Raw genomic sequence first — 27978 nt, forward strand, 5'->3', positions numbered from 1 at the left:
ATGTTGTTACTTGACAAAATTGATATGAAAATATCGAATGGGTTCAAAATCTAAAGCATATACAAGTTTTTGGAAAACTTGTTTATCATCCTCATAAGGATTAAATAGATTCAAAATGCATAGAGCATATACAAGTATTATTATGCAAGTTGATGACTAGAATTGAAACTCTTGGCAATAGATTATTTGCTTTAAGAATTTGAAGTAAGGAACTTGCCGAAATCATTGACCCTGAAGGGAAGATTTATAAAAGCAGATAGAAGAAAACATATTTCGTCAAGGTTTTTCTACACTCATAAGCTCCCAAGAATGGTGATATCAACATGCAAGAGGTCTGTTCAAGTAATATTATTGTTGATTTATTTACCAAGTCTCTACCAACTACAACTTTCAAAAAGATGGTGCACAAGCTTGAAAAACGAAGATTCTAGTATCTGAATTGATGTTGTCATTAGGGAGAGTTAATACGCGATATACTCTTTTTTCCTCACAAGGTTTTGTCCCATTGGGTTTTCCTTGTAAGGTTTTTAATGAGGCATCCATAATGCGTATTGTTAGATATGTGTACTCTTTTTTTTTCACTAGATTTTTTTTTCTACTGAGTTTTATCTAGTAAGGTTTTAACGAGGTACATAATCTACCGACATTCAAGGGGGAGAGTTATAAACAATTTGTATTATAGTGAATGTCTAATTATGTGGAGTCCTTGTAGGATATGGTTAGGAATCCTACTTGGGGATCAAGTAAGGTTTTCCCTATAAATAAAGAGTTTTCCTTCGTTGTAAATAAGATTAGTGAAAGATCAATGAATCCTGAATATACTTCAAGATGAATAAGAAATCTTTCTCTTCTCCCTACTTTCTTCTTCTTCTAAATTTATACATTCTTCTTCTAAATTTATATAATTTCATAACAATTTTAAAATAGTTAAAGAGGATAATAAGATCACTCTAAAATATGAGTGTGTAATTAAAAATTTAGCGTGTAGTTAAAAATTCAATTATAGATTGGAAGTACTTTTTAACCATTTTTATGTGTTGACAATAAATCAATTAAAACATTACATTTTTTATCCGTTTAGATTCAAAGTCTAAAAACCCTTATAATAAAAAAATTTCAGAGTTTTGGACAAATTGATTGACCTCGAGCGCGAAACGACGTCGCATCTTTTTAAACCAAAACCCTGCTAAAACCCTAACAACAATGGCGGATTGTGAGTAGAACTCAGAACACAGAAAGATCAAAAGGATGAAGATGAAGAAACGAAAGCAACATAGCACTGACAAAGAAGACGGCTGTAGCAGACCTTCAAAATCCCATCGCACCGAACAGCTGGCTGGTGAAGTGGAAGAACCTATAGCTGTTCCAGAAAGTGAAGAAGCAATTAACATACAGGATGATTCCCCATGGAGAAATCTACAGTTGATATTGTCCCTTCAGAACAACTCTATTCCTCTCCAAGAGTCAGTACTAATACTTCAATGTTTGGCTATATTTTGCTGATAAAAAAGTTCGGTCTCGTTTCTGTTATAGAGTTTTTTTTTTTGGCTTTGTTTGCAAGTTCACGGATTTGGTTTTGGGAAATTTAATTTTCTTATTAGTTAGAAGAGAAACTTTGTGCATTTGATAGTTTTATTTTGTCTTCTAAACAAATACTCGAAATTCAAGCTAGTTGGGGTCTGCTATATGAATAATCATTATAGATGTGAATTAATCATAAATTGACTAGTTTTATGCTGTCTGTCAACATACCTTAACCCTTCTCTGGCAATGTTAGCAAGTTCACTGGCAGAGTTGTATGTTTGGACAAGAATGGAGAACAATTCTTTAGGAAAAAAACAGAATAACTAAGCTGATAATTGGTTCAACCTTTTGAAAAAGGGTTGCTCCAAATGCCATTGCAAAAACTGTTTCTCAACCAAAACTAACTGAATTTTTTTAATTCTCTAGCTTTTAGATGAAAACTAGTTTTTGCAACAAAAAGCTGATTTTTTTTTGGCAAAGATTCTTCTTTGACCTTTTGAACCAAGTGCCAGCTATTATTTTCATGTCGAAACACAAGTGTTATCTTTGATTATTGTGAAATGATGATTTTCTTCTAACAAACTAATTTTAGTGCAGAAAATTGGAGCTGGCATATAATTATGTGAAATCAAGAACAGAAGGGGCTGGTGAATGCAGGAAGGACATTCAGACAGTAAACTTTTCAAGAGTGGTAGTTTTCTTGAATAATTGGGTCCAGAGGATACTAGTTTCTTCTGAAAAGAAAATTAGGGTGGAAGGAGACAAGCATGCGATGGAAATTGCAGGGTCATATTTAGATTGCAGATGTTGGGTGATTTTCAGGTTCTGCTTGGAGGAATCAAAAAAGATGGGTGTTTCATTACACTTCTTAAGGGACTTGTTACGGGTCATCCAGTACATTTCAAGGGATGCATTGATACGTCTGGATGATCAGCCTATGGTAAGTGAAGATGTGGAGTTGCATAACATTGTGCTTGATTGCATATCCCTGGTCTTCTCATCTCATGGGGGTATTTCTAATGAAAATCTAGACTTATGGATATCATTGATTAGTGTGGTGCTTGAATTTCTCCGAAAGGTCCTCAATGATAAGCTCGATGGAACGAAGAGGGGTATTTTTGCCAAGCAGTTGTCTTGCTGCTTGCTTGAGCCATTTGTTAAGTTTCTAAAGGTCCATCCAACTCGTAAAAATGGTTTCCGCGAGTTTATAGATAAGCTTTTTGAAGATTTGTTGATTGTGTGGGATGTGTTAGATGTTCATGGCTGTGAAAGCAATCCAGAATGGAAAAGAAATCTATTGGTGTTGATAGAAGAAGTTTTGTCACAGGCATTATTCCATCAAACTCATATTGATGGATTTTTGAGCCTCCAAAGTACATCCAAATATAGGCATTCCGATGATAAAAAATCAAAAGAGGAGAAAACTTTCATAAAAAGTTACCATAGACACTTATTTGATAAGTTGGGGAAGATTATAACTGGGAAGAATGAGTCAGCACTCAGTGGTGCTGGAGAGCTGCTTCGCCTGTTCATTAATTGTATTTATATGAAGAATGGGGTTGTAGTCGGTGCAGAAGCATTTAGACACAAGGAAGGCAATTCTACTGCTTTTTCCAGGAGCTCTTCCAACAGCTCTGCGATCTCAACAAGTCCTCCCCACTATGCTCTGCCTGCAGAAGCACGGAAATCAGTTTTTGATTTTTTTGTAGAGATTATGGAACTTTTCTTATCAGAGATTTATACTCACTCACAGGCCGGTGTGGATGCTGAACCTCTGTATATGGGTCTTAGCACATTAAGATCTATCAATAAGTTGCTTGCAACATGTGTACAGGAAAAGGTATATATACGAACTGAAGATACCTCCGAAGGGGCTTGCTTTAATTTTTTGAAGTTAATTTATGATGCGATCATGTCGCTTACTGTCCAAATGAATCGGTTACTACAATCATTTGACTCTCCAGAAGAACGAATACCCGGGGAATTGTTGATTCTAGCTGCCAAGGAAATTTTTCTTGCTATTCATTATTTAGTGGATATTGAATATGAGGTTGTTGGGGATGATCTAGAAAAACTATGGGGTATGATACTTGCTCTTACAACCAGTAGTCACTCTCTGATGAACGCTTTAGATCAACATTTGTTGACTTCAGAGGTACTTAAGCTTGGATGCAGACTGGTTCACCTCTACAGTGAACTTCGACAGGTTTGTGAGTTTTGTTGATTAATTTGTAGACAATTACTTTGTATTATGGAGGAATACCTTAAATTTTTAGAAGGTATGACACCTTCACATAATACCTTAGTTTCATGAACAGCTATCCACCTTCTTCTGCACCCTTTGTGCTAGTGATAATGCGTGAGCTAACTTTTAATTTCATGCTTTACTATTGTTTATTTTTTTGGGAATCGAATCATTTTTTGGTCCTTTTTTATCCTAAACTTTATAGGTTAACATTGCCATATTCACACTAAGCAAAGCTGTAAGAGATGTATTATCATCATTCAGAAGCAACAAAGCGATCAAATCTTCAATGCTCTGTCACTCATTTGCTAATTCTATGAGCATGTTATTGTGCTCTCCAGAATTCAGACTTTCCATCAGAAATGCTGTCAAGTCCATTCCTGAGGGCCAAGCAAGTGGATGCATCCGACAGATGATTGTTGATGTTGCAGAATCTCTGGAATGGATAAAATCTGAATATCAGTTGCCTGCTGAGAGTGATTTTGCAGAACCATGTTTTAGTAGTTGTGGCACACTTTGCTTTGATCTAAAAGCTGAGATTTTGGGGAAAAGCTTGACTGAAATGTATACCCTTATTCTCGACTCAATAACTATTACTACTGGTAATAGCAACCTCATTGCTCTTTCCGTGAAAGATTTGATGGCTGTTATTCGCCCTGGTTTGAGTAGCTTGGTCTCTCAAGGTCCAGATATTCTTAGCGTTTTCTTTACTCTGGTAACAGGCAGAGGATTCAGTAAGGCAGCTGCACTTGGGAATGACATTCTCTCAGCATGCTGGATTGTGGTCTTTTTCTTTCGTTTGTATATGTCTTGCAGAAGCTTGCAAAGACAAGCCATCAGCCTGATGCCCCCAGATGCATCAAGGAAGATGTCAAGAGCACTTACTGATTCTTTTTCAGCTTATTCTGCGAAGGACTGGTTGGAGAGCAGTGGTTGGGAAGACGAAAGTTATTTTTCATGGGTTGTCCAACCTTCAGCTCCTCTTCCTGCTGTTATACATATTATTGCTGAGTTTTGTGATCAGCACACTGTTACAGTTTGCTATCCCCTTATTTATGTATTGAGTGGCATGGCTCTTCAAAGACTAGTTGATTTAAATAGGCAAATGAAGTCCATTGATTACTTGCTTCAGAGGAATAATAATATTGTCCAGACTATATTAGATAATGATGCTGGTCTATCATCATACTCCAAGGATACTAAAAAGTGGAACAAACATGTCTCAACTCTGAAGAAAGAGGCAGCAGACCTCACAGAATTCATGATAAGATATCTCTCATTAGTGACTGAAGATAGGATATATAAGTCCACAGTGGACCAAGTAAGCAGTAAGAATACATATCTCAATCATCTGTACGAAACTGAGGTATGGGATCTTGGTACCGGATCTATAGATGAGAAGCTGTTTCCATCTGCTTTGTGGTGGATTATTTGCCAAAATGTTGATATCTGGTGTCCTCATGCTTCTAAAAAAGACATGAAAAAGTTTCTTTTGGCTTTAATTCAGAACTCCCGTCCTTGTTTAAGCACGAATATGAGTGATCTCAGGAATTATATAGAGAAATCTGGCCACGTGACAGGAGTCAATCGACATTTGATCTCAGTGGAACTTCTGAGCAACATCATTCTATATGAACAAAGAGTAAGTTCTTGGGTAGCCTCTTCAGCACATACATTTAGCACTGTTTTAGCTTTACTAATGACCATCAAATCTTCATGCATCACATGTCACAACTTTGTGAAAGAACCTTTCTATGAATCCATGTAAAAGTTACTTGTTAATCCCTCAATTAAGAAGATCTCAGCCAAAGAAGACACGGCAAGGAAGCATGTTTATGCTCTTTGGTTTGACTGCAGGTTTCGTGGGTATAACTTGAACATTGTGATATATAAACTGAAGTAAAATTTCATCTACTTATAGAAAGACCCACATAAACACTAAGTTGCTTGAACTCTTCACTTTCGGTGCCGAACACTTGTCGACATAACATGGCGTGGGATCCGTACCCGATCTAGTCAATAGATTTTGAGTACTTTGACTAAAATCGACGGAGAAATTTCGGACAGATTCAATGATTTGTGTAATCAAATCAAAAGCTTAGGCGAAATTGAAAAAAATGGAATAACTTGCATATAGAATGTTCTATGTCACTCCTTTTTGTTTTATCTCATTCCAAGATTTTCCTAAAGTTCTCCATATAATATCTCGTAATTTAGGTTTTATAACCCTATTTTTAGATATTTGAATTATTTTTAGCTGAATGCCCGCACCCGTGGCGTATCCATACCTGGCTCCTTATCCCCAAATTTTATAATTTAGATCATGAAGGATCCGACCTCTAGATCTGCACCTGTATCAGACACTTGCACCCGAGTCCAAGCAACTTAACAGAAACATATTCATATGTGAAATCGATCCTGATATGCAATCTGGACTTGTTTAGCAGTTAATGCTTGCTACAATTTGAGATTCAAGTCTGAGTCCTCCTGGAGGCAGGTTTTCATATTCTAGTAAGAAACTAAGAATGATGTTGCAGGTAGATCACGTAAAGTTTGGTTGCATAGGTCTCTCTGTGTCAAACTGTCAGTTGCATAAGGGGTCACATTAGCATCCCACATTTGTTGGGGATTTTGGACACTTCTCATGTCCTGGTGTAGTAGATTGGAGAATCCTATTCCACTTACCCCTTAGAGTTATTGTGCTCTCTGGTTGCCTTGTTGAGTTCTATTGAGAATGATAATTTGTTGTGGTATTCTAACTGTATGTTATGATAGCCCATTTGCAGGCACATGGCATCCTTATTTTGCCAAATTTTGAAGAAGTCGGTGTCGTCAATATTTTCATATGTTGGAGAAGTTGATGTAAATGGTGCACCTGATTGGGAGAATGCTATACTCATGCTTGAAAAGTCATCGACTACATTTTTCAGAAGTAATCGTCCTCAGGATAATGACTCATTATTGATAGAGCCAGTCCATCATTTGCTAAATGACATACCTGCTGAAATTTGTGAAAAGGAACCAAGTCCTTTAAACGCAGAAATCACCAGATGCCGGGCATTTCTCAACCTTTTGAGCTGGATACCGAAAGGACATCTTAGTTCAAAATCGTTCTCACGTTATGCGACTAGCATTCTCAATATCGACAGGTATCACATCTTCACCCTTTTTGTTGTTTTCAGTAGACATTAAAGCCTTTAGCATTAGCTGTTGGAAAGCTTTTAGATATTGACATGACAACTTCAAGGCTCAGGCTAGTAATATAAACTGTAATGTTGGTTTGCTAAAAAGGCTATAATATTTCAGGCTCGTGGTTGGCTGCCTGTTTGATCAGCATGGTTCAGTAGCTTTATGCAGCCGTTATGAGCTCTTGAGGTTGCTTTTGACCTGCCGGAGAACCTTCAAAAATCTGTTAATGGCATCACGCGAAGGGAAGAAAGGTCATCAATCCTTTCTAGCTTGCTTCCTGTCGGAAAGCTCTCCTGTTTTTTGGCTTCTGAAGTCATTGTCTGCAGTAACTGGTTTTCTGAGCGTGATTTCTCAAGAGACTTCTCCTCAATTAAAACATATGATTTTCTCGTTGATGGATCACACATCTTTTATCCTTTTGACTCTGTTCAAAGATCAATTTGAAGCCATTTTTGCTTTGAATGCTGGGAAGTCTTATGGAGGAGCTATCAGTTCTGCTGATGGCCACGAAGAGACTGTTCTGAGAGAAAATGGTCCGTGTTCACAATTCTCTGATAACAACGATGCATGGAGAAGTGTTTCATCTGTAGCTGGCACCTTAACAGGTTATGCACAGGAATTGCTGGACTCCCTAAATCTAGCGCTTGTTAACAGAAAAGTGGGTGATCTAGCTGGGCTTCAGGAAATGGATAAAGTCTCACCTGTGGTCTCTTGCTTTCAGGGCTTCTTATGTGGTCTAGTTTCTGCAATGGACAGTTTGGATATTAAAAGTAGCAGTACTTTTATAGAATCAACTATCTGCAACCTCAAAATGAAACCATGTATAGAGACGTGTGCAAACTTGTTATACTCCATTTTGCATTTGTTATTTCTTGAGGGTGATCAATGCCCTCAAGGTTTGTCTAGTACCCACACTTCTATTGAGACAGAATGTTGCAATGAACTATTGGCTGCGGGAACTTACCAATTTGGGGACTCTGCCGATGAGGCTAATAATGTGAATAAGGAAGAATACTATTCTGGTTCTGCTGACTCCTTACAGTCTAATGACAGTAAGAATGACTTGCAAAAGTTTGGAGGTATTGAGTCTCTTTTGGCCAATGTGGACTTTGAGCAACAATATTTGAGGAAATCTTTATTGCAAGCACTTTCCATAGGAGAAAATCTTGAAGCAGCATTTTGTCTGAAGCATATTTTTGGTGCTTCTTCAGCTATTCTAAAGTTTTTGCTGCATACCAAGTCTACTTCCTTGCCGAAGAATCTTCTTCCCTTACTAATCCGTGTCTCTCATGTCTTGCTTTCTGATTTTGCCAACCACAGTGGGTCACTTGAACAGTTCTCTTTTATTTGGTTAGATGGTGTTGCAAAGTTCATTGGAGAGCTGGGAAAAGTATTTCCGCTGCTTAATCCTTTGTCTTCTAGAGATTTATTTGTGAAGCATATAGAATTGCATTTGAGGGCCATGGGGAAGTGCATATCTTTACAGGGGAAGGAAGCTACTCTAGCATCTCGAGAGATAGAATCATGTACCAAGATGCTAAGTGGTCTGCCAGAACATGACCTATCCAACTCTCATTGGCTAAACCACTTGGATGAGTTAAAATCCAGATTGAGGATGTCATTTGCAAATTTTGTCAGCAGTGCTTCTGAATTGCATTTATTGTCTGCTATTCAAGCTATTGAGAGAGCATTAGTTGGTGTGCAGGAACACTGCATTATTAACTATGAAGTAACTACTGGAAGTTCACTTGGAGCACAGGTCTCTGCTTATGTTGCTGCAGGCATTGATTGCTTGGATCTGATTCTTGAATCTGTATCAGGTACTATTTTATATCCAAGGTTTACTTTCAAGTACTAAGCTTGTGTTTGGACATGCAATATTAAGTCATAATTTCAAATCAGTGTTTGGACATGTGATTTGAGATCATGATTTCAAATCCCCAGTTCTCCAAAAAGCTCAAATCATGATTTCAACTTTTGTAAATGTAAAACTTGACCCATAAGTTTATATTTTCAAAAGAGAAAGGACCCGCCATTTTAAATTTTCCAAAAGAACTTATTTTCGGCGTGAAAAGATAGTTTGTACCATGTGAAATTATCATATTAAAGAATAACTAGTTACTACTGTTGACTAGTAAATCCTTATAAAATTATGTGTATTTGCAAGTTCGTATTCACAAACATATATTTATAAAAGTAACATGGATATATGTGATCTATCAATGTGGCGCCTTTTGGTATTTCAATATCTTGTTTATGAATTATGGTATGTTCAATTTTGTAAGATTGCGTAAGAATTGGGGAAGTTTTGATAGTTATCACAACTTGTGGGGTTTTCATGTTTATATTAAAAAATGCAACTGAAGAAATCCGAATAGAATCAAAACTTCTACTTCATATCAATTTGATTTCATATCACATGTCCAAACGGGGGCCTAAGAGAAAGGTATCACAATGTTTACGTCAAAGTTCTTTGCTTTCATTTGGACTCCACAAATGATCAGCATTTTTTTCTCACAGATATTACATAATTTTGTCTGGATAAGAGAGAAATTAAGCTCTTTAGATTGCAAGAAAGATCAAGAGATGTTGTATTTACATTTCAGTTTTAGCCTTGTGAAGGATAAGAAAACACTGGTTCTTCAGTTTCAAAAAAAAAAAACACTCTGGTTCTTGTCGTCTTGTCGACATGAAATTAACTGAATAGCTCTAGCAATCAGATGCTCATTATGCTATTACTAATGGTTTGAATGTGAAAAACATTTAAATGGTTTGAATTCTGAAAGGATATGTTTGAGTAGGAGCTAGTAGGGCATTCCTCAGATGTTGCATTACATGAAATATGAAAGCTCTGGTTTGGACAGTTAAGTAACTTTAAGTCATAAATCACAAGAGGAGTGTGATGAGTGCAGGGGAGAAAGTAGCATAGTCTCCCTGAAAAGGGGGACTTTTAATTCTTTTTGTCCGTGATTTCTCGTTTTTTTTGAGGATCTTTTGACTGGGATTTTGTTACTTTTCAGAACACTAAATTAATCAAAAGGAACAATAGTTTCCTTGGCTTTGCTCATTGCATGTAAAGAGACTAAGACGACATCAGTTTTAGGAACTTATAAACATGTCTTCAGAGGCAAAGCAGTACTTGCAAAGATCTCTATCTATGTGTGAGCTCTCTCTGGAAGCTGTGATGTTTTTCATTTTTTGTTGGAGTTTAGGGAGCTGATTGTTCTTCATATTAAGTTGCAAAAAAATCCCGATACTGTTGCCCTATACTTGTGTATTTTAGATTTGTTCGTAACTTGTGGTTTCGTATGTCCTTTGTCTTTTTTATAGGGCGTAAAAAGTTGGCTGTGATCAAAAGGCATATCCAGAACTTAGTATCGTCTCTACTCAATGTAGTCCTGCATCTGCAAGGCCCCAAGATGTTTTTCAGAAATCATAAGTTCAGGAAAGATTTTGCTGAACCCGACCCTGGCTCTGTTTGTCTGATGTGCATTTCAGTGCTGACAAAAATTTCTGCTAAACACGCTTTCTTCCAATTGGAAGCATGCCATATTGGGCAGTTATTGCATCTGCCTGCTACAGTATTTCAGAGTGCTTTTCAGCTTTGGACATCCAAAGTTCTGCTTTGTTCTAATTATACAGGAGGCTCGACTTTCGAAGAAACTGAGGTTCCTGGAAGCGAAAGAAGCGTCGTGGATAGAGAATTTTGCATAAAGCTATATGCTGCATGCTGCCGAATGCTGTGTACTGTTCTAAAGCATCACAGAAGGTTTGCTACTTCCTTTGTTCTTATTTCCTTCAAACTAGAAATATTTGTGGCCTATTCCCTTGTGTTGTTCACAGTGCAATTTATGATTACTTGGGAACTTCAAAAGAGATAGAGAAACATTATAGATGTGTGGATGTTGAGCAAATTTTCCCTTATAAGTCCATGATCTATTCTCTTGGTTTTCGCGATATGTAGTGAGACACGGCGCTGCATCGCGCTTCTGGAAGATTCAGTTGGCAGACTTCTTAATTGTTTGGAGATGGTACGCACTAGTCCAGTTGGAGGAGATTATTTTGGATGGGAAGTTCAAGTAGGAGTAAAATGCGCCAGTTTTCTTCGAAGGGTGTATGAAGAGGTAAGGTTACTTCTACGTTATACTCTCTCCTCAATAATGGATTTTTCAATTACTGAAATGTTGGGTTAACATGATCTAAATACATCCTGCATCATTTATAGTTGCCTTTTGCTTTTCTGAAAAAATGGAGTAGAAGACAGATGGCTTTCGGGCTTTACAGGTTGCTTCTGGATACTTAGGCCTAGGCTCATGAGTGCTTTCATGATTCGAAATTCATGACCCTTCCCAAAATTGAATGTACTATAAACAGTGCTCAACTTAGAAGAACTTGCCTTGAGCTTGACTTCGAACATGTTAGTTCTAAGCTTTGATTTAGTCATAGTCAGTTCTGAGGTGGTTGTTCCCATTCATTACTAGCTTTGTACCGGAGTTTCTTTTTTATCCATTTACTAGCTTGGCAGTTAGTATTGGAAGTCATTAATAAAATTTCCATTAGTTATCAAAAGAGAAGTTCTGAGATTGTTGAAACTAGATAATATAGGATGCATTCCTTTGATTTAAAGATAATTTGACGATGTCGGTTTCTTGTCTCAATTACATTGTCAGAAGGGTGCTAGTGCAAGTTTCGATTTAGGGTCATCAATGCATTAGTTTCATTCACTATTTGTCAATTCACCTAATTCCAAGAGGTTTCTTTTATATGTCTTTCATACAATGACTGTCCCCTTTCTATATTGCAGATTAGGCAGCACAAAGATGTCTACGGTAACAATTGTTTTCAATTCCTATCTTGCTACATATGGGTGTACTGTGGATATGGCCGGCTTAGAAATGGAATTATCCGGTACTTTTTTGTTGTATTCACTTTTGATTTCATGTTAGAGGCACAATGTGATTTGTATTTTTGATTCCTGTTCTCTTATCTTGATGATTTTTTTTTTCAACTTGGAAGGGAAATCGATGAAGCTTTAAGACCTGGTGTCTATGCTTTAGTAGATGCTTGTTCAGAAGACGATCTTCAACGTCTTCACACAGTATTCGGAGGTGAGCAATCTCAACCTGTTCTAAAGTTTGAAAGAATATTAAGCTATTAGTTGCCTGTTGGCTCACTATTTAATCTTTCTATTTTTATAGAGGGACCCTGCAGAAATACCCTTGCTACTTTGCAACATGATTACAAGATTCATTTCCAGTATGGAGGAAAAGTGTGATTGATCATCATAACTACTTTTGTTGGCAAAGTCTCTTTGTGGAGTTCCCCGTATCACTACATTGCTCACAGGGTTAAAGGCTCGCAGCGGGGGCATTCACCTGCAGCCTGTTTTAACAGCAATCGGAAACGCCCCTCTTGATCCGTTCTTCAAGACCTACAGTTGAAGGCTAATCAAAGAATGCAAAATTTGACATTGGTTCCTTGGGACATGCTTGTGCTCTGCTGCTAAAATGTTGTAGCAAACTGTATACACACACCCTTCTTCGAAAGCTGAGACTCAATTATGTACAAAGAAGTTTTGCTGAGCTCGAGCCTTGGGAGTTCATGTGTACCAGTATGAGTAGAAGTATGGCATCATCTCTTTTTAATTATGTGAATTTGATATCCCTTGCCAATGGTTTGAAACTCGAGGGACAATAAACCTTTTTGAAAGCACATAAGATTTAATTGAAAACATCTCCAGTTCAATTATATGTATAATGTATGGATCCAATTTTGTTTGGCCGATGTGAACAAATACACAATTTTGTGATAGTCATGTCATTTTTGTGCCCATTATATTTTTATGCAAGTTTATTTGCTTTGGGAACAACTTCAGACATACGCCGTTGATGTTGGAAATTATGAAGGCCAAACATTATATTTTTGGCCTCAAGTTTGGTAGGACTTGTCAAGTCCTAGACATCTTTTTTTTTTTACTGAAGCTTTAGTTTCTTTTTTTTTTTTTTTAATAATCGAGAAATACATCATCGACCTGTTGCATTTGGAACCAATCATCTGTCCCTCTATTATTCTTCACTTAAGTATCGGGTTTACTTTGTATGGTGTGGGATTCAAACCTGCTACCTAAATCAAATCCTTCACCTTTTGCCGCTCGAGCATGCTTTGGGGCTTTTTTTTACTGAAATTATTGATTGATTTGATAAAGCTAAACTTCGGACATTTTTTTGCTATAGTTGTGGCCTAAGCAAGGATCTATAGCTTCAGTCATGTGATTGTATTGCATATAAAAATTGGATAAACTTTAGTGATGTATGATTTGACTTTTCTTTTTTTTGAAATAGGTAACTGATTTGTGATTTGAATATTTTTATCCATTTTTTAAAAACTTCTTTCAAATAAGCTCAAATTCAAGACATAAGTGTCATATTGTTTCATAAAGAAATACGAAAACATAAAGAAATTCGAGAACATAAATGATTTTTATGAACAAAACTTCAAGCATCAATCAATTTGTCAAAACAATAAAAATCTAACGGCTTAAGTCATCTACGGCCTTCTAAAGTTGTCCGCATAATTCACTTAGACACCTCAACTATGACTTGTACCTATTGAACACTCTAATATTAATAGATATGTACTTATTGAACACAAAATGATAATAAAGCTTTTAAAATATTGTGTGCGTAGTTCACGCACATTGTCTTGAAAAATAACCAATAATACTCCAACACGTGTCACATGGACCCAATTTATTGAATTTTTATTTTTGTTAATTCCAATCTCAATTTTTTTTTAAAAAAATAATTAAAAAAGAAAAGAAAAAATCATTCCTCCCCCACAAGAACTACCCATCTTTCTTCTTCATCCCTTAATGTCGATGGATACCTCCTGCGACAATGAAAAAGAAGAAAAGAAACAAATCACTCCCCAACCATTTAGTTATATGTGCTTTCTTCTTCTTCTTCATTAGTTGTTACCCATTATTATAAATTAATGGAGTGAATATTGTAATTTTTGTGAAAAATAAATTAACTTTGATAAATTATTTTAAAATTAATTACCAAGAGAAATCGTGAGGATTTTAAAGTATTATATCAAATTTTCTGATATTATTTTACAACTTAATGTGTTGATGTTTGTTGATCGAAGTCGGAAATAGAAATGAACGGAAGTTGCCTTTAAAACTCTGATGTCCGATTATTTTTTTCATTATTGCAAGTTCGATTTAACACTTGGAAGATTCAGTTTTTTTTTATGAAGAGCAAAAAAGATAAAAATAAAAAATCAACACAGAGTTAACAACAATGAAAATGGGTAAAGAAGAAGACAACTGTTGATATAGCTTACAGGGAAGGGGGTGAGGGGATTTGTTTTCTTTTTGGATATTATAATGCAAAATACTTTTTTTTAGTTATTTTAATTAATGCAATGCCATGTGTCATTATAAGAAAAAAAAAAGGTAGAAAATTTTTATTAATAAAAAATAAAAAATAAAATTTAGACTTGTTCACGCGCTTCCATGCAGTGAGATGCACTTATTCTGCCATATCAGCATTTTATGCTTAATAGACCGTGTTTTGAATAATTTAGGTGTTCAATAGGTACAAGCCATAGTTGAGGTGTCTAAGTGAATTATGCGGACAACTTTAGGGGGCCGTAGATGACTTAAGCCAAATCTAACAAATTCATTCAGCATCCTTTTCGATGTATGTATGTTCTAAAATTTATTTGAGAAACATGCATACACATAATAACACTCACAATTTGAACAAATAATTTCTTTTTCTTTATTTGTTTTCCAATTACAATTTACATTTTTTCATGCTTACAAAAAGTTATTGCAAACACTATTGGAAAAACCCGTACAAGCACAAAAAGATATATGCTAAAAGTAATGAAAATAAAATGGAAAAATAATGACACCAAGAATTTTAAGTGGAAATCCTTCTAAATAAGGGAAAAATCACGGGCTAAGAGGACTAATTGATATTACTATAGTAAAGAATTTTACACTCTGTAGTCACGAATACAATACTCAAAGTGACTACTACACACTCAAAAGGAACAACACTCTTTTGATTTTCACCTTACTAGAATATCGCTCACACTCTATTTTTCTTGTATAGCCTATGGAATACCTCTTTTTGCTCTCAAAATGGTCTTTTCTCTCTAACTTGGTGTGTTCTACAATGAGCAAAAATGCGCTATTTATAAAAAGAGAAAATTATGCCTATGTCGCTAATGACATAGGTAAATATAACAAAGTAAAAAGGGTTGCAAATATTACCAATATGTCAACCACCAAATCTTTTATATTCAACTCTAATTACTATTCTTTTTTAACAATTACTTGTAGCAATTGAATATTAAAAGTTGACCAAAAATATGGGCTTGACTCCACAAATCTCCCCCTCCAGTCCCATTCCCTAGAAGGAGATATCTTCATTTTCTTTAGAGAGAGCTCATACCCACAAGTTCTTTGCATAACTTGAACTTGTCTTTCGATATCGTCTTTGTTAGCATATCTGCAGAATTTTCACTAGTGTGAATCTTTTTGACGTGAAATGATTCACTCTCCACTTCCTCACGAATCCAATGATATCTAACGTCGCTGTACATGGAGTTCTTGCTCAAGTCTATTGCACTCTGGCTGTCACAATAGACAATATACTCCATCTGATGCAAATCAAGATCTTGAAGAAATATATTTAGCCATATCATCTCCTTGTTGGCTTCAGTAAGCGTAATATACTCAGCTTCAGTTGTAGATAGTGTAACACAATTCTACAACTTCGACTACCATGATATAGTTCCCCCCAAAAAAGTAAACAAATACCCACTAGTGAATTTTTTTGTTATAAAGGTCACCTACCATATCAGAATCTGTATAGCCTTTCAAGATTGTATTTGATGCTCCAAAACAAAAGCATTCATTTGAGCTTCCTCTAAGATACCTGAGTATCCTCATAGCTTGACAATGCTCTTTTCCTGGATTGTCGAAAAATCTGCCGACAACACCAACTGCGTGAGCAATATCAATCTAGTGCATACCTGCATATATTAGACTTCTGACGACGAAGGAATATGAAACTTTGGCCATGCTTTCTTTTTCCTCCCAAGCTGTAGGACACATCTTCTTGCTCAACATCATATGACCAGCAAGAGGTGTGCTAACATACTTAACATTCTTCATATTGAAGCGCTCTAGTACACGTTTAATGTACTTTTTCTCGAACAAATAAATCATCCTTTCATCTATGAGACAAGTAATTCTCATGCCCAAAATTTATTTGGCATGGACCTAGTCTTTCATGCCAAAAGACTTACACAACTCTTTATTTAACTCGTCAATGTTGGGAGTATTCTTTCCCACAATCAACATATCATCCACATATAGCAAGAGAATGATAAAATCATTGTCAGAAATTTTTTATACAAATACGCAATGATCTGATGAAGTCTTCTTATAGCCTTGCTCCTCCATAACAGATTCAAACTTCATGTACCTCTATCTAGGAGCTTGTTTTAGGTCATACAGACTCTTTTTGAGTTTGCACACAAAATTTTCTTTACCTTCTACTTTGAAGCCCTCAGTTGTTCCATATAAATCTCTTCTTTTTGGTCACCGTGAAGGAAAGTCGTCTTCACATCCATCTGCTCAATCTCTAAATTAAGACTAGCAGCCAAATCTAAAACTGTGCGAATCGAGGACATTTTCACAATAGGAGAAAATATTTCGTCAATGTCAATACCCTTCCTTTGACCAAATCCTTAACAATCAATCTAGCTTTGTTTCTCGGCTTCAAGTTATGTTCTTCAACTTTAACTTTGAACACCTACTTTTTCTTCAAATCTCTCATGCCTTTAGCAATTTGACCAACTCATAAGTGTGGTTCTCATGCAGAGACTTCATCCCATCTTGCATGACTTCAATCCATTGATCCATGTGCTTCTAATAAACAGTGAGTAACACATACTCATCGGGTGAATAACAGGAGAAAGGAAACAACTGTCTTGTGAACCTCTGAAGCGGAATATTTGATTCGTCCACAACTTCATGAGCAAAAGGATCATCAATAACAATATCATTGTTATTATCAACATCAACATGTTGATTCGATGCATGATTATGGGCGTCACCATGATCATCAAACCCAAAAACACCATGCGTACTTGTGTGAGGAACTTCATCATAATGAATTATACCAAATTTGAAGATTCTACCTTCTCTGCTTTGTCAATATCTTCAATTGTTTGATTCTCCATGAAAATAATATCAAGACTTCTCACAAGTTTCTTTGTAATTGGATCATATAGCCTGTAACCAAATTCATCAAGGTCATATCCAATGAAGATGCACTATCTTGTCTTGACATATAACTTTGACCTCTCATCTTTTGGCACATGTACACAAGCTTTTCAACCAAATACTCTCAAATGGTCATCAAAAACATCCTTTTTGACGTGAAATGATTCACAGAAGTGAATATCCTGCAGATATGCTGACCAAGACGATACCGATAGACAAGTTCGAGTTATGCAAAGAACTTGTGGGTATGAGCTCTCTCTAAAGAAGATGAAAATACCTCCTTCCGGTGAATGGGACTGGAGGGGGAAATTTGTGAAGTCCATCCCATATTTTTGGTTAACTTTTGCTATTCAATTGCTACAAGTAATTGTTAAAAGGGAAACTTACATAAACATACTATGATAAAAAATATTTACCATTAATAGCAATAATACTTTTTCTTCATTTGATCACTTTTAATTCATTTATAATACAAGTTTAATATATATTACAAAGAACAATTTATTATTCACATATAATACAAGTTTTAATGATGGTTAATACATTTATCACACATTTTAATACACTTATAATACAATGTGTCAAATTTTTACCAAACAAACATAATATATTTGAAAAAACAATTATAATTCATATAAATTGTATACATAATTCACTTTTAGTACATATTGCATAGTATTACTATAAATGGTAATAAATAAAAAGTATCGCTAAAATCAGTTTTTATTTATTAAAATGTACCAATTTATGTAATTTTTCCTTGTTGAAAAGGAATAATAGTTAGAGTTAAAAATAAAAGATTTGGTGGTTGACAAATTGGTAAGATTTGCAACCCTTTTTGACTTTGTTATATATACCTATGTCATTAGTGACATATGCGTAATTTTCTCCTTCTATAAATAGAACATTTTTGCTTATTTGTAGAACACACCCAGTTAGAGAGAGAAAACCCCTTTGAGAGCAAAGTGAGATATCCCATGAACTATACATGAAAAATAGTTTACGAAGAAAAATAGAGTGTGAGCGTTATTTTAGTAAGGTGGAAATCAAAAGAGTGTTGTTCCTTTTGAGTGTGTAGTAGTCACTTTGAGTATTGTATTCGTGACTACAGAATGTAAAATTCCTTACTATAGTGATATCATTTGCTCCTCTTGGCCTGTGGTTTTTCCCTTATTTAGAAGGGTTTCCACGTAAAATTCTTGGTGTCATTATTTTAGCATTTCATTTTCATTACTTTTAACACGTATATTTTTATGCTTGTCTGCATTTTCTCAATAAACTGGTATGAGACCTAAGGTTTTAATAGAGTATGCCCTGTGGTTGCAGCACAATCTGAACTTCCACATCAAAAAAGATTTACTTTGATTTGCGATAACTATATTTTTGATGAAAACAATAGAAGCCAACACAAGCAGAATTATTACTTTGAATGGTATCAATTATGCCATTTGGAAGGGAAAAATGGAAGATTTGCGTTATGTTAAGAATTTTTATAAATCAGTATTTACCATTGTAAAGCCTGATAATAAAACAGATGAAGAGTGGAATCTGTTGCACAGACAAGTTTGTGAATTCATTAGGCAATGGGTCGACGATAATGTGTTGAACCATATTTCTAGGAAGACACATGCTCAAACTCTATGGGAGCATCTTGAAAGTTTGTATGCTCGGAAGACTGGCAACAACAAAATGTTCTTAATAAAGTAGATGTTAAGTTTAAAGTATCATGATGGTTCTCCGATGACAGACCATCTGAATAATTTTCAGGGGATCATGAACCAATTATCTTCTATTGGCATCAAATCTGATGAAGAAATTCAAGGATTGCTTCTACTTTGTTTTCTACCAGACTCTTAGGAAACATTTAGAACTTCATTATCAAATCCTGCTCCGGATGGTATAATCTCTATGGATTTCGCCAAGAGTAGTGTCTTGAACGAAGAGATGAGAAGAAAAACTCAAGGTTCTTCTTCGTCGGATGTCCTGATAACTGGCCCCAAGGGGAGAAACAAAACCCATGGTTCTCAATATAGAAAACAAAATAAGAGCAAATCCAGAGGCAGACTTAGGGGTATTGAGTTCTATCATTGTAGTATGAAAGGGAACACAAAGAAGTTCTGCAAGAAGTTGAAGAGGAAAAATAAAAACAAAGAGGAAACTAAAGAAGATGGCAATGAAAATATCCTAGCCACCGTCACCAGCAAAGATCTTGTTACTATCCTTGATGCAGATATGATAAATATTTCTTGTGATGAGTCAAGCTGGGTTGTGGACACTGGTGCTGCATCTCATGTGACATTAAGAAAATATTTTTTCTCTTCCTATACTCCTGGTAATTTTGGAACGTTGAGTATGAGTAATGAAACTGTTTCTAGGGTGGTTGATTTTGGTACAATTTATTTGAAAACTAGTGTTGAAACTAAACTAGTTTTGAAAAATACTCCAGATGTTCATCTGCACCTGATTTTTGTTGGTCTTTTATATGATAAAGGATATATTAGTACCAACGGTGATGGAAAATGGAAACTCATTAAGGGTTCCATGGTTGTGGCTCGTGATAACAAACGTCATGGTCTATATTGGACTATGGTATCTGTTTTTGTTGATATGGTGAATACGGTTGAGAGTGATAACTCTTCAACGTTATGACACAAAAGACTTCGCCACATTAGCGAGAAAAGATTTAATGTTTTAGGCAAGAAGAATTTTTTGTCAAATTTCAAAAGTGTGAGCACTGCTTGACTGATAAACAAAATAGAGTTTCCTTTAATAACTAACCTCCTTCGAGAAAGACAGAGTTTCTTGAGTTGGTGCACTCTGATTTATGTAGTCCAATGAAGACAAAGACATTGGGCGGTGCACTTTACTTTGTCACTTTCATTGATGATTGCTCGAGAAAATTTTGGATCTATGTCTTGAAGACTAAAGACCAAAGACCAAGTGTTAGCTGTCTTGAAGTAGTTTCACGCTTCAGTTGAAAGAGAAACTGGAAAGGAACTGAAGTGTATTCGTACTGATAATGGTGGTGAATATTGTGGATCATTTGACGAATATTGCAGCATTAATGTATTAGATACTAAAAGACTCCTCCTAAGACTCCTCAGTTTAATGGTTTGGCTGAGAGGATAAACAGGACCTTGATGGAAAAAGTTATATGTTTGCTTTCTGAAGAAAAGTTGTTGAACTCATTTTGGGGTGAGGTTTTATTGACCGCTGCACATGTTATTAATCTATCTCTTATTGTTGCTTTGCAAAGTGATGTACCAAATAGTGTTTGGTATGGAAAGGATGTTTACTATGATCATTTGAGAGTATTTGGTTGCAAAACTTTTGTAGATGTGCCAAAAGATAAGAGGTCAAAGCTAGATGCCAAGACAAGGCAATGCATCTTCATTGGATATGACCTTGATGAATTCGGTTACAGGCTATTAATCAAATTGAAAAGAAACTTGTGAGAAGTCGTGATATTATTTTCATGGAGAATCAAACAATTGAAGATATTGACAAAGCGGAGAAAGTAGAATCTCAAGTTTTGATGGTATATTTCATCATGATGAAGTTCCTCACATAAGTATACACGGTTTAATTGGGTTTGATGATCATGGTGACGCCCATAATCATGCATCGAATCATCATGTTGATGTTGATAATAACAATGATATTGTTATTGATGATCCTCCTGCTCATAAAGTTATGGACAAATCAAATATTCCGCTTTGGAGCTCCACAAGACAGCGCTTTCCTTCCTCCTGTTATTCACCCAATGAGTATGTGTTACTCACTGACGGGGGAGAACCTGAATGTTATGAGGAGACCATAGATCAATGGATTGAAAGACATGCAAGATAAGATGACCTCTTTGCATATGAACCACACTTATGAGTTGATAAAATTGTCTAAGGGCATGAGAGCTTTGAAGAACAAGCGGGTGTTCAAAGTTAAAGTTGAAGAACATAACTTGAAGCCCATATACAAAGCTAGATTGGTTGTTAAGAGATTTGGTCAAAGGAAGGGTACTGACTTTGACGAAATATTTTCTCCTATTGTGAAAATGTCCTCGATTCACACAGTTCTAGGTTTGGCTGCTAGTATGAATTTAGAGATTGGACAGATGGATGTTAAGAAGGTTTTCCTTCACGGTGACCTAGAAGAAGAGATTTATATGGAACAACTGAGGGCTTCAAAGTAGAAGGTAAAAAAAATTTGTGTGCAAACTCAAAAAGAGTCTGTATGGCCTAAAACAAGCTCCTAGACAGTGGTACAAGAACTTTGAATGTGTTATGGAGGAGCAAGGCTATAAGAAGACTTCATCAGATCATTGCGTATTTGTACAAAAATTTTCTGACTATGATTTTATCATCCTCTTGCTATATGTGGATGATATGTTGATTGTGGGAAATAATACTTCCAAGATTGATGAGTTGAAGAAAGAGTTGTGTAAGTCTTTTGCTATGAAAGACTTGGGTCATGCCAAACAAATTTTGAGCATGAGAATTACTCGTCTCAGAGATGAAAGGAAGATTTATTTGTCCCAGAAGAAGTACATTGAACGTATATTAGAGCGCTTCAATATGAAGAATGCTAAGCCTGTTAGACACCTCTTGCTGGTCATATGAAGTTGAGCAAAATATGTGTCCTACAGCTTGGGAGGAAAAAGAGAGCATGGCCAAAGTTTCATATTCCTCCGTCGTCGGAAGTCTAATGTATGTAATAGTATGCACTAGACCGATATTGCTCATGCAATTGGTGTTGTCAGCAGATTTTTCGACAGTCCAGGAAAAGAGCATTGTGAAGCTGTGAAATGGATATCATGTATCTTAGAGGAAGCTCAAATGAATTCTTGTGTTTTGGAGCATCAAATCCAGTCTTGAAAGGCTATACAGATTCTGATATGGTAGGTGACCTTTATAACAAAAAATTCACTAGTGGGTATTTGTTTACTTTTTTAGGGGGAACTATATCATGGTAGTCGAAGTTGCAGAATTGTGTTGCACTATCTACAACTGAAATTGAGTATATTGCGGCTACTGAAGTCAGCAATGAGATGATATAGCTAAAACGATTTCTTCAAGATATTGAGTTGCATCAGATGGAGTATATTGTCTATTGTGACAGCCAGAGTGCAATAGAATTGAGCAAGAACTCTATGTACCATGTAAGAACAAAAGACACCGACACAGATATCATTGGATTTATGAGGAAGGGGAGAGTGAATCATTTTATGTCAAAAAGATTCACACAAGTGAAAATCCTGCAGATATGTTGAACAAGAAGATACCGAAAGACAAGTTCGAGCTATGCAAAGAACTTGTGGGTATGAGGTCTCTCTAAAGAAGATGAAGATACCTCCTTCCGGTGAATGGACTCGAAGGGGAAATTTGTGGAGTCCATCCCATATTTTTGATCAACTTTTGCTTTCAATTGCTACAAGTAATTGTCGAAAAGGAATAGTAATTAGAGTTGAAAATAAAAGATTTGGTAGTTGGCAAATTGGTAAGATTTGCAACTCTTTTTGACTTTGTTATATTTACCTATGTCATTAGTGACAGGCATATTTTTTTCCTTCTATAAATAGAGCATTTTTGCTCATTTGTAGAACACACCAAGTTAGAGAGAAAAAAAAATACTCTGAGAGCAAAGTGAGGTATTCCATAGACTATACAAGAAAAATAGTATGTGAAGAAAAATATAGTGTGAGCGATATTTTAGTAAAGTGAAAATCAAAAGTGTTGTTCCTTTTGAGTGTCTAATAGTCACTCTAAGTGTTGTATTCGTGACTACACAGTGTAAAATTCCTTACTATAGTTATATAAATTGTTCCTCTTAGCCCGTGATTTTTTCCTTATTTAGAAGGGTTTCCACGTAAAATTCTTGATGTCATTATTTTCCCATTTTATTTTTATTACTTTTAACATATATATTTTTGTGCTTGTCCGCGTTTTTCCAACAAACACTGCCCATCTGTCCTGTTCTCACTTAAATTTCCTGACTTGTGTCAATTTAAGGTTCCAACTTGTCAAGTATGCCTAACCCATACTTCATTAAACCAAGTATAACCTATACTAGGTAGACCTTTACGCCAACTTGTTGAAATATAATTAACTTTTGCAAAGTAGCTTAAAAATAGTTACTTCTCTATTACAATTAAGTGCAAAAAGACTTAGTTTTACATGTATACGTTCAAATTTCGACTGTCATGGAGCTTCACTTATAAAAGTTTTAACTCTAGAACACTATTCTTGAGTTTCACTTGTATAAGTTTAACTCCAAGACGATGTGATCAAATTTGAATTTCTACTAATGAAACTTTACTTACTATGCTGGAGTGATGATATGCTTGAGATAAAACCATGTTTTGCAGTACACTGGAATTCTGGTAACAAAAACAAAAAAAGCATAAAATGTACTAATTGACCATACTTCTCATTTGAAGCATAGATATTTATTCTGTGTTGGGACTTGGGAGGGGTCAAGTGAATTCAACGAACTTTGGTATAATTAGAGTCGAGGAACATACAACACATCCAAGCCCCGCTATAAAAAAAATTGACACTCTGAAGCTCCACAATTTGCTTTCAGTGTGTTATTGAAATGAGATGGATGAAAAACAAGTTATACAAGATGAGTTGGGAAGTTACCAAAATTCCACTAGATAAAACTCCTTCATAAATTAGCCATCTGATGCTTCCAGCACTGCTATTTCTCTACGCATTTATTTCCACGACTACAACCCGTGACAAATGATCAAGCAGCTACCTTCTTGGATGTTACAGAATTAATAATGGTGGCAAACTCAGGACCCTGAAACATAGAATATTAAGGTTACGGCGCATTTCAAAAATCATATCTTTCAAAAACAATGGAGAATTTCTACTTGGAATAAATGATGCAGCGACAACAAGTTAGATATATGCAGTACAGAGGAGTTGTTTTAGTACACAGTTAATGAAACTAATCGCAATGTGTATTGAAGATACAACCACCACCTATGGCTGATTACCTTCTATCATCTTTTTGTGATAACCAAAAAAATTTCGGAGGGACATTTGATGCATGGTTGTAACTTGGTGGATAATGGTTGTCCCTTTACCCGTCTCCACTTAACTACCGGCTTTAGTCCATTGGCAGAGTCGAACTATTGACATGAGTCTAACCTATGTGTCATGCACTGTGCTCTTACCATTGAAGCGAAGCCCTACGGATATTGCTTTTGTTACACTCCATCAAAATCCAAAGTCCCAATGATCTTCACATCAAACTCCACATATCAATAGAGTTCTTTCTAAACCAACTTTGGCACTCCAGAGTGTGTGCAGTAGTTGCACCAACACCAAAGAATTTTTAGTGTCCACGATAAAGGGTAGCTCCACCGTCCACTTATAGTCACGATGAGCAACGATTTTTTCCCAATACTAGTCACAGTGAACAACATTTTCTAGATATAATGTTCTTTCTCAAGGGATGCCATAAAATCTAGGCCCAGCTCAAATTTAATAACTTATCCATGTGTTAATTCTTGCAATTTTGGTCAAGGATACAGTTCTTGCATGTTACAGGCAAATAGGGAACTAAAAAATATTTGCCAGACAAAAAGCATGTACTTAGCAATTAAAAGATAACCTTTAAAGAAGCACCCCCAACTAGAAAGCCATCAATATCTTCTTTCTTTGCCAGGTCAGAAGAGTTGCCTCCGTTCACAGAGCCTGTCAAAATTTTACAGTTTAATGAAACATGTAAATTACAATTCAGTTTCACGAAAAATCTAGGCATATCGACAGCAGGGAAACAGGATTTCGAGGCACCAAATACAGGTTGGATATGCCTCAATTTAACAATGCGTCAAAGTCCTTCACTGACTCACAAAAAGAGAAAAAAAAGAATTCTTCAAAAGACAAACAAATAAGAATTCAACAAAAAGAGTTGGGTGTTCACTTCCCCATTCCCCCTATGTATAAAAAAACAAAAAGAGGAGTTAACTACTGTAATTTTGATACGGCTCAACACAACCAAGCGGAAGAGGGGAACTTTTACGATATCTAGTTGACATATCAATAACAAATCACAACATGGCTGAAATCCTTTACTATTAACAACTCATGCAATCTCTATTTGCATGCATGAAAGAAGAGGAAAAGGTATTTTTTACATGAACTCAACACTCAAATTCATTACCTCCATATATGATGCGTGTTTTAGAAGCAACTTCTGCAGAAACATTCTTACTTAGCCAATCACGAACAGCTGCATGGACCTCCTGAGCCTGCTCAGGTGACGCCACTTTACCAGTTCCAATAGCCCATACAGGCTCATATGCGATGACCACATCATCCCAACTTGGTAAAGCATCTGCACATCACAGAAATGCCAATCAAACAGATCTAAGAAATATAAAGCTTTCACATGAACACGTTTAGCTTAAGGGAGAAAATTCATTAAGCCAAGGCAATGGATATAAATGACTATCCCATCCCTCATCCCTGCCCCCAGTGAGTAATCTTAGCTTTTAATAGAACATCATATACATATATAGGTCACATGAATATGAGATGAAAGATTCGGCAAGAAAGATATACTCAACAAAATCTCACCGGCAAAAGCCTTCAACTGGTTGAAACATACATCAAAAGTTTTTCCAGCTTCTCTTTCTTCCAATAGCTCTCCAATACAGGCTATCACTCCAACATTCTGGCTTAAGGCATAAGCGGCCTTCTTCCCAATAAACTGCACGAGAGAATGGCCCAGTCAAGTCCTTGGTGAAGGTGAACAGCTCAACACACAACGAAGTATCATCAAGAACCAGCAAATGTTTTACTTCATTTCACTTGTGACAAATTGCTTAGTTTTCCATAAAATTCACAAATCAAATGATTCTTGCAGAGCCTTACTTCATCATTTTCTCCAATTACATGTCTCCGCTCAGAATGACCAAGAATGACCCACTTGCAGCCAATATCTTTCAACTGTTCCACGCTACATATGTTAAATAAAACATATTATAAATTGAAGATGAGTTACACTAACAGGGGAGTAATTGGGTCCACACTTGATCTATGACATATTTTGAAGTCATACACAATGAGCAATGAAGAAATGACGGTCTCTGCCGTCCATTTACCTAATGAACTGCACTTCTAATAGGATTCTTGAAGTGGAGTTTAACTTTTAAGGTTGGATTCCACATATAATTGGCGGAAAGAAGCATTGGCTTATATTTTTATGGAGATGTGGCCTTGTAGGACAATCAGATAACAGATTTCCTTTTATTCTGTTCAATATCTTGACTACATAGTAATGCTATTGTTAATGAAATATGAATACAATGGTGAATATTGTTGTACTAAATTAACTACTCATTATTATCTTCTTTTTCTTGACAGATAATTGGGAAATTAATAGGCTTCAAATTTCTTCATAACACTGAAGCAATTTTGAAGAAGTATTGATCGACAAGAAAGACTGACATGACTAAGCCAGAGCTACAATGTCAAATCTTCATACACAGCTTTAAATCATACTGGATCGCTGGCTGGTATTAGGCACTGGAAACACAGATGGGAAAAATACTCTTTACTTGATGTGGTAAAATTCCGGCTTGTATTTGGTGGACTGTTTGGAAGGAAAGAAAATCAAGATTTTTGGAAGATATGGGCCCGTTTGGATGGGCTTAATAAAATTANCTTAAAATAAGTTTTTTTAACTTAAAATAAGTTATTTTGAGGATTGCCAAACAGCTAAATAAGGGCCCGTTTGGATGGGCTTAATAAAAGCAGCTTTAAAAAAGTACTTTTGAAAGTACTGAAACTTATTTTTAAAATAAGCAGTTATGCGTTTGGATAAAAGTGCTGAAGTTGCTATGCCAAACGTGAAAAGGGAAAAATGAAAGAAAGAGATGTTAGGGTTATGTGGGTAATTTGGAGATTGTATAAGAATATTAAGGGCAAAAAGATAAAAATGTGGTCAACTTAAAACAGCTTATAAGCTAAAAAAGAAAAAGCACCCCTACCCCAGCTTTTAACTTTTGGCTTAAAATAAGTTTTTTTTAACTTAAAATAAGTTATTTTGAGTATTGCCAAACAGCTAAATAAGTCAAAAACCAGCTTTTAAGTCAGTTTGACCAGCTTTTAAGCTGAGCCAAACAGGCTCTAAGTCTAAAACCAGCTTTTAAGTCAGTTTGACCAGCTTTTAAGCTGAGCCAAACAGGCTCTAAGATGACTTCTATGCTTTTGTTTCATTTTTGGTGTAAAGAAGAATTACTATAAGTAGATTCGCTGTTAGATATCCTAGAACCCTTGCAAGAAGAACAAGGTTACTCTTTTTCTCCTTTCCATTAGATTCGGCTCTTAGTACATTTTTACCTCTTTTCACTCAAAAAAAGATAACCATAACCATAACCACAGAGAAACACAAAGAGAAACTTCTGATCTCAACAGCCATATCACGCAGGCCTTATTGGTGAAAATATAGTTAAACTCTTTCATTTGAATGACAAGAAAAACATTGGTTTTGATACACCTTGAAAGGACACAACCAATTAATGTTGGGTATGTAGCAAGAATTGATGGGAAATAGAGGGAAGGAGAGGAATTTGAAAAGTTTAGAACTTGAAAGGTTGGGAACTTGAAAAGTCCTCTAATGCTTTAATGAAAAAAAGGCAATAGTCCCTCATCGGTAATGGAAATGAAAATAGGAGAGTTTAAATAAATAAACACTC

General features: G+C 35.7%; 2 protein-coding genes across 6 annotated transcripts in view; one reads left to right on the top strand and one right to left on the bottom strand.

The window, feature by feature from the left end:
• Positions 1–1115: 1115 nt before the first annotated feature.
• Positions 1116–12806, top strand: LOC107002749. Of its 2 annotated transcripts, none has more exons than XM_015200905.2 (10): positions 1116–1463; positions 2122–3730; positions 3975–5411; positions 6545–6918; positions 7076–8778; positions 10289–10727; positions 10923–11082; positions 11763–11866; positions 11975–12066; positions 12157–12806. In XM_015200905.2, exons 1-10 carry the CDS (start codon positions 1249–1251, stop codon positions 12231–12233), a joined length of 6210 nt encoding a protein of 2069 aa, XP_015056391.1. In that variant the 5' UTR covers positions 1116–1248; the 3' UTR covers positions 12234–12806. The 2 variants fall into 2 exon arrangements, with proteins under 2 accessions (XP_015056391.1, XP_027768233.1); XM_027912432.1 differs by having other exon boundaries at positions 1275–1463; positions 2117–3730.
• A 948-nt stretch (positions 12807–13754) lies between these two features.
• Positions 13755–27978, bottom strand: part of LOC107002393 (triosephosphate isomerase, chloroplastic-like) — a 23606-nt gene continuing 9382 nt past the window's right edge. Inside the window, exons 5-10 of one of the 4 annotated variants that reach the window (XR_001454510.2) lie at positions 26153–26237; positions 25856–25988; positions 25440–25613; positions 24888–24970; positions 23906–24068; positions 13755–13846 (exon numbers count right to left, since the gene is read on the bottom strand). Coding sequence is in view for 1 of the 4 variants with exons in the window: in XM_015200402.2 (XP_015055888.1) it covers positions 24012–24068; positions 24888–24970; positions 25440–25613; positions 25856–25988; positions 26153–26237 (532 nt within the window). In the remaining 3 variants the exon portion in view is untranslated. Of the gene's footprint in view, positions 13847–20785; positions 21064–23601; positions 23641–23669; positions 24069–24887; positions 24971–25439; positions 25614–25855; positions 25989–26152; positions 26238–27978 lie in introns of those variants that run through there. The other 3 variants (XR_001454512.2, XR_001454511.2, XM_015200402.2) reach the window with 3 other exon arrangements.

This window comes from Solanum pennellii, chromosome 10 (assembly GCF_001406875.1).
Source record: "Solanum pennellii chromosome 10, SPENNV200".
NCBI classification, from domain to species: domain Eukaryota; kingdom Viridiplantae; phylum Streptophyta; class Magnoliopsida; order Solanales; family Solanaceae; genus Solanum; species Solanum pennellii.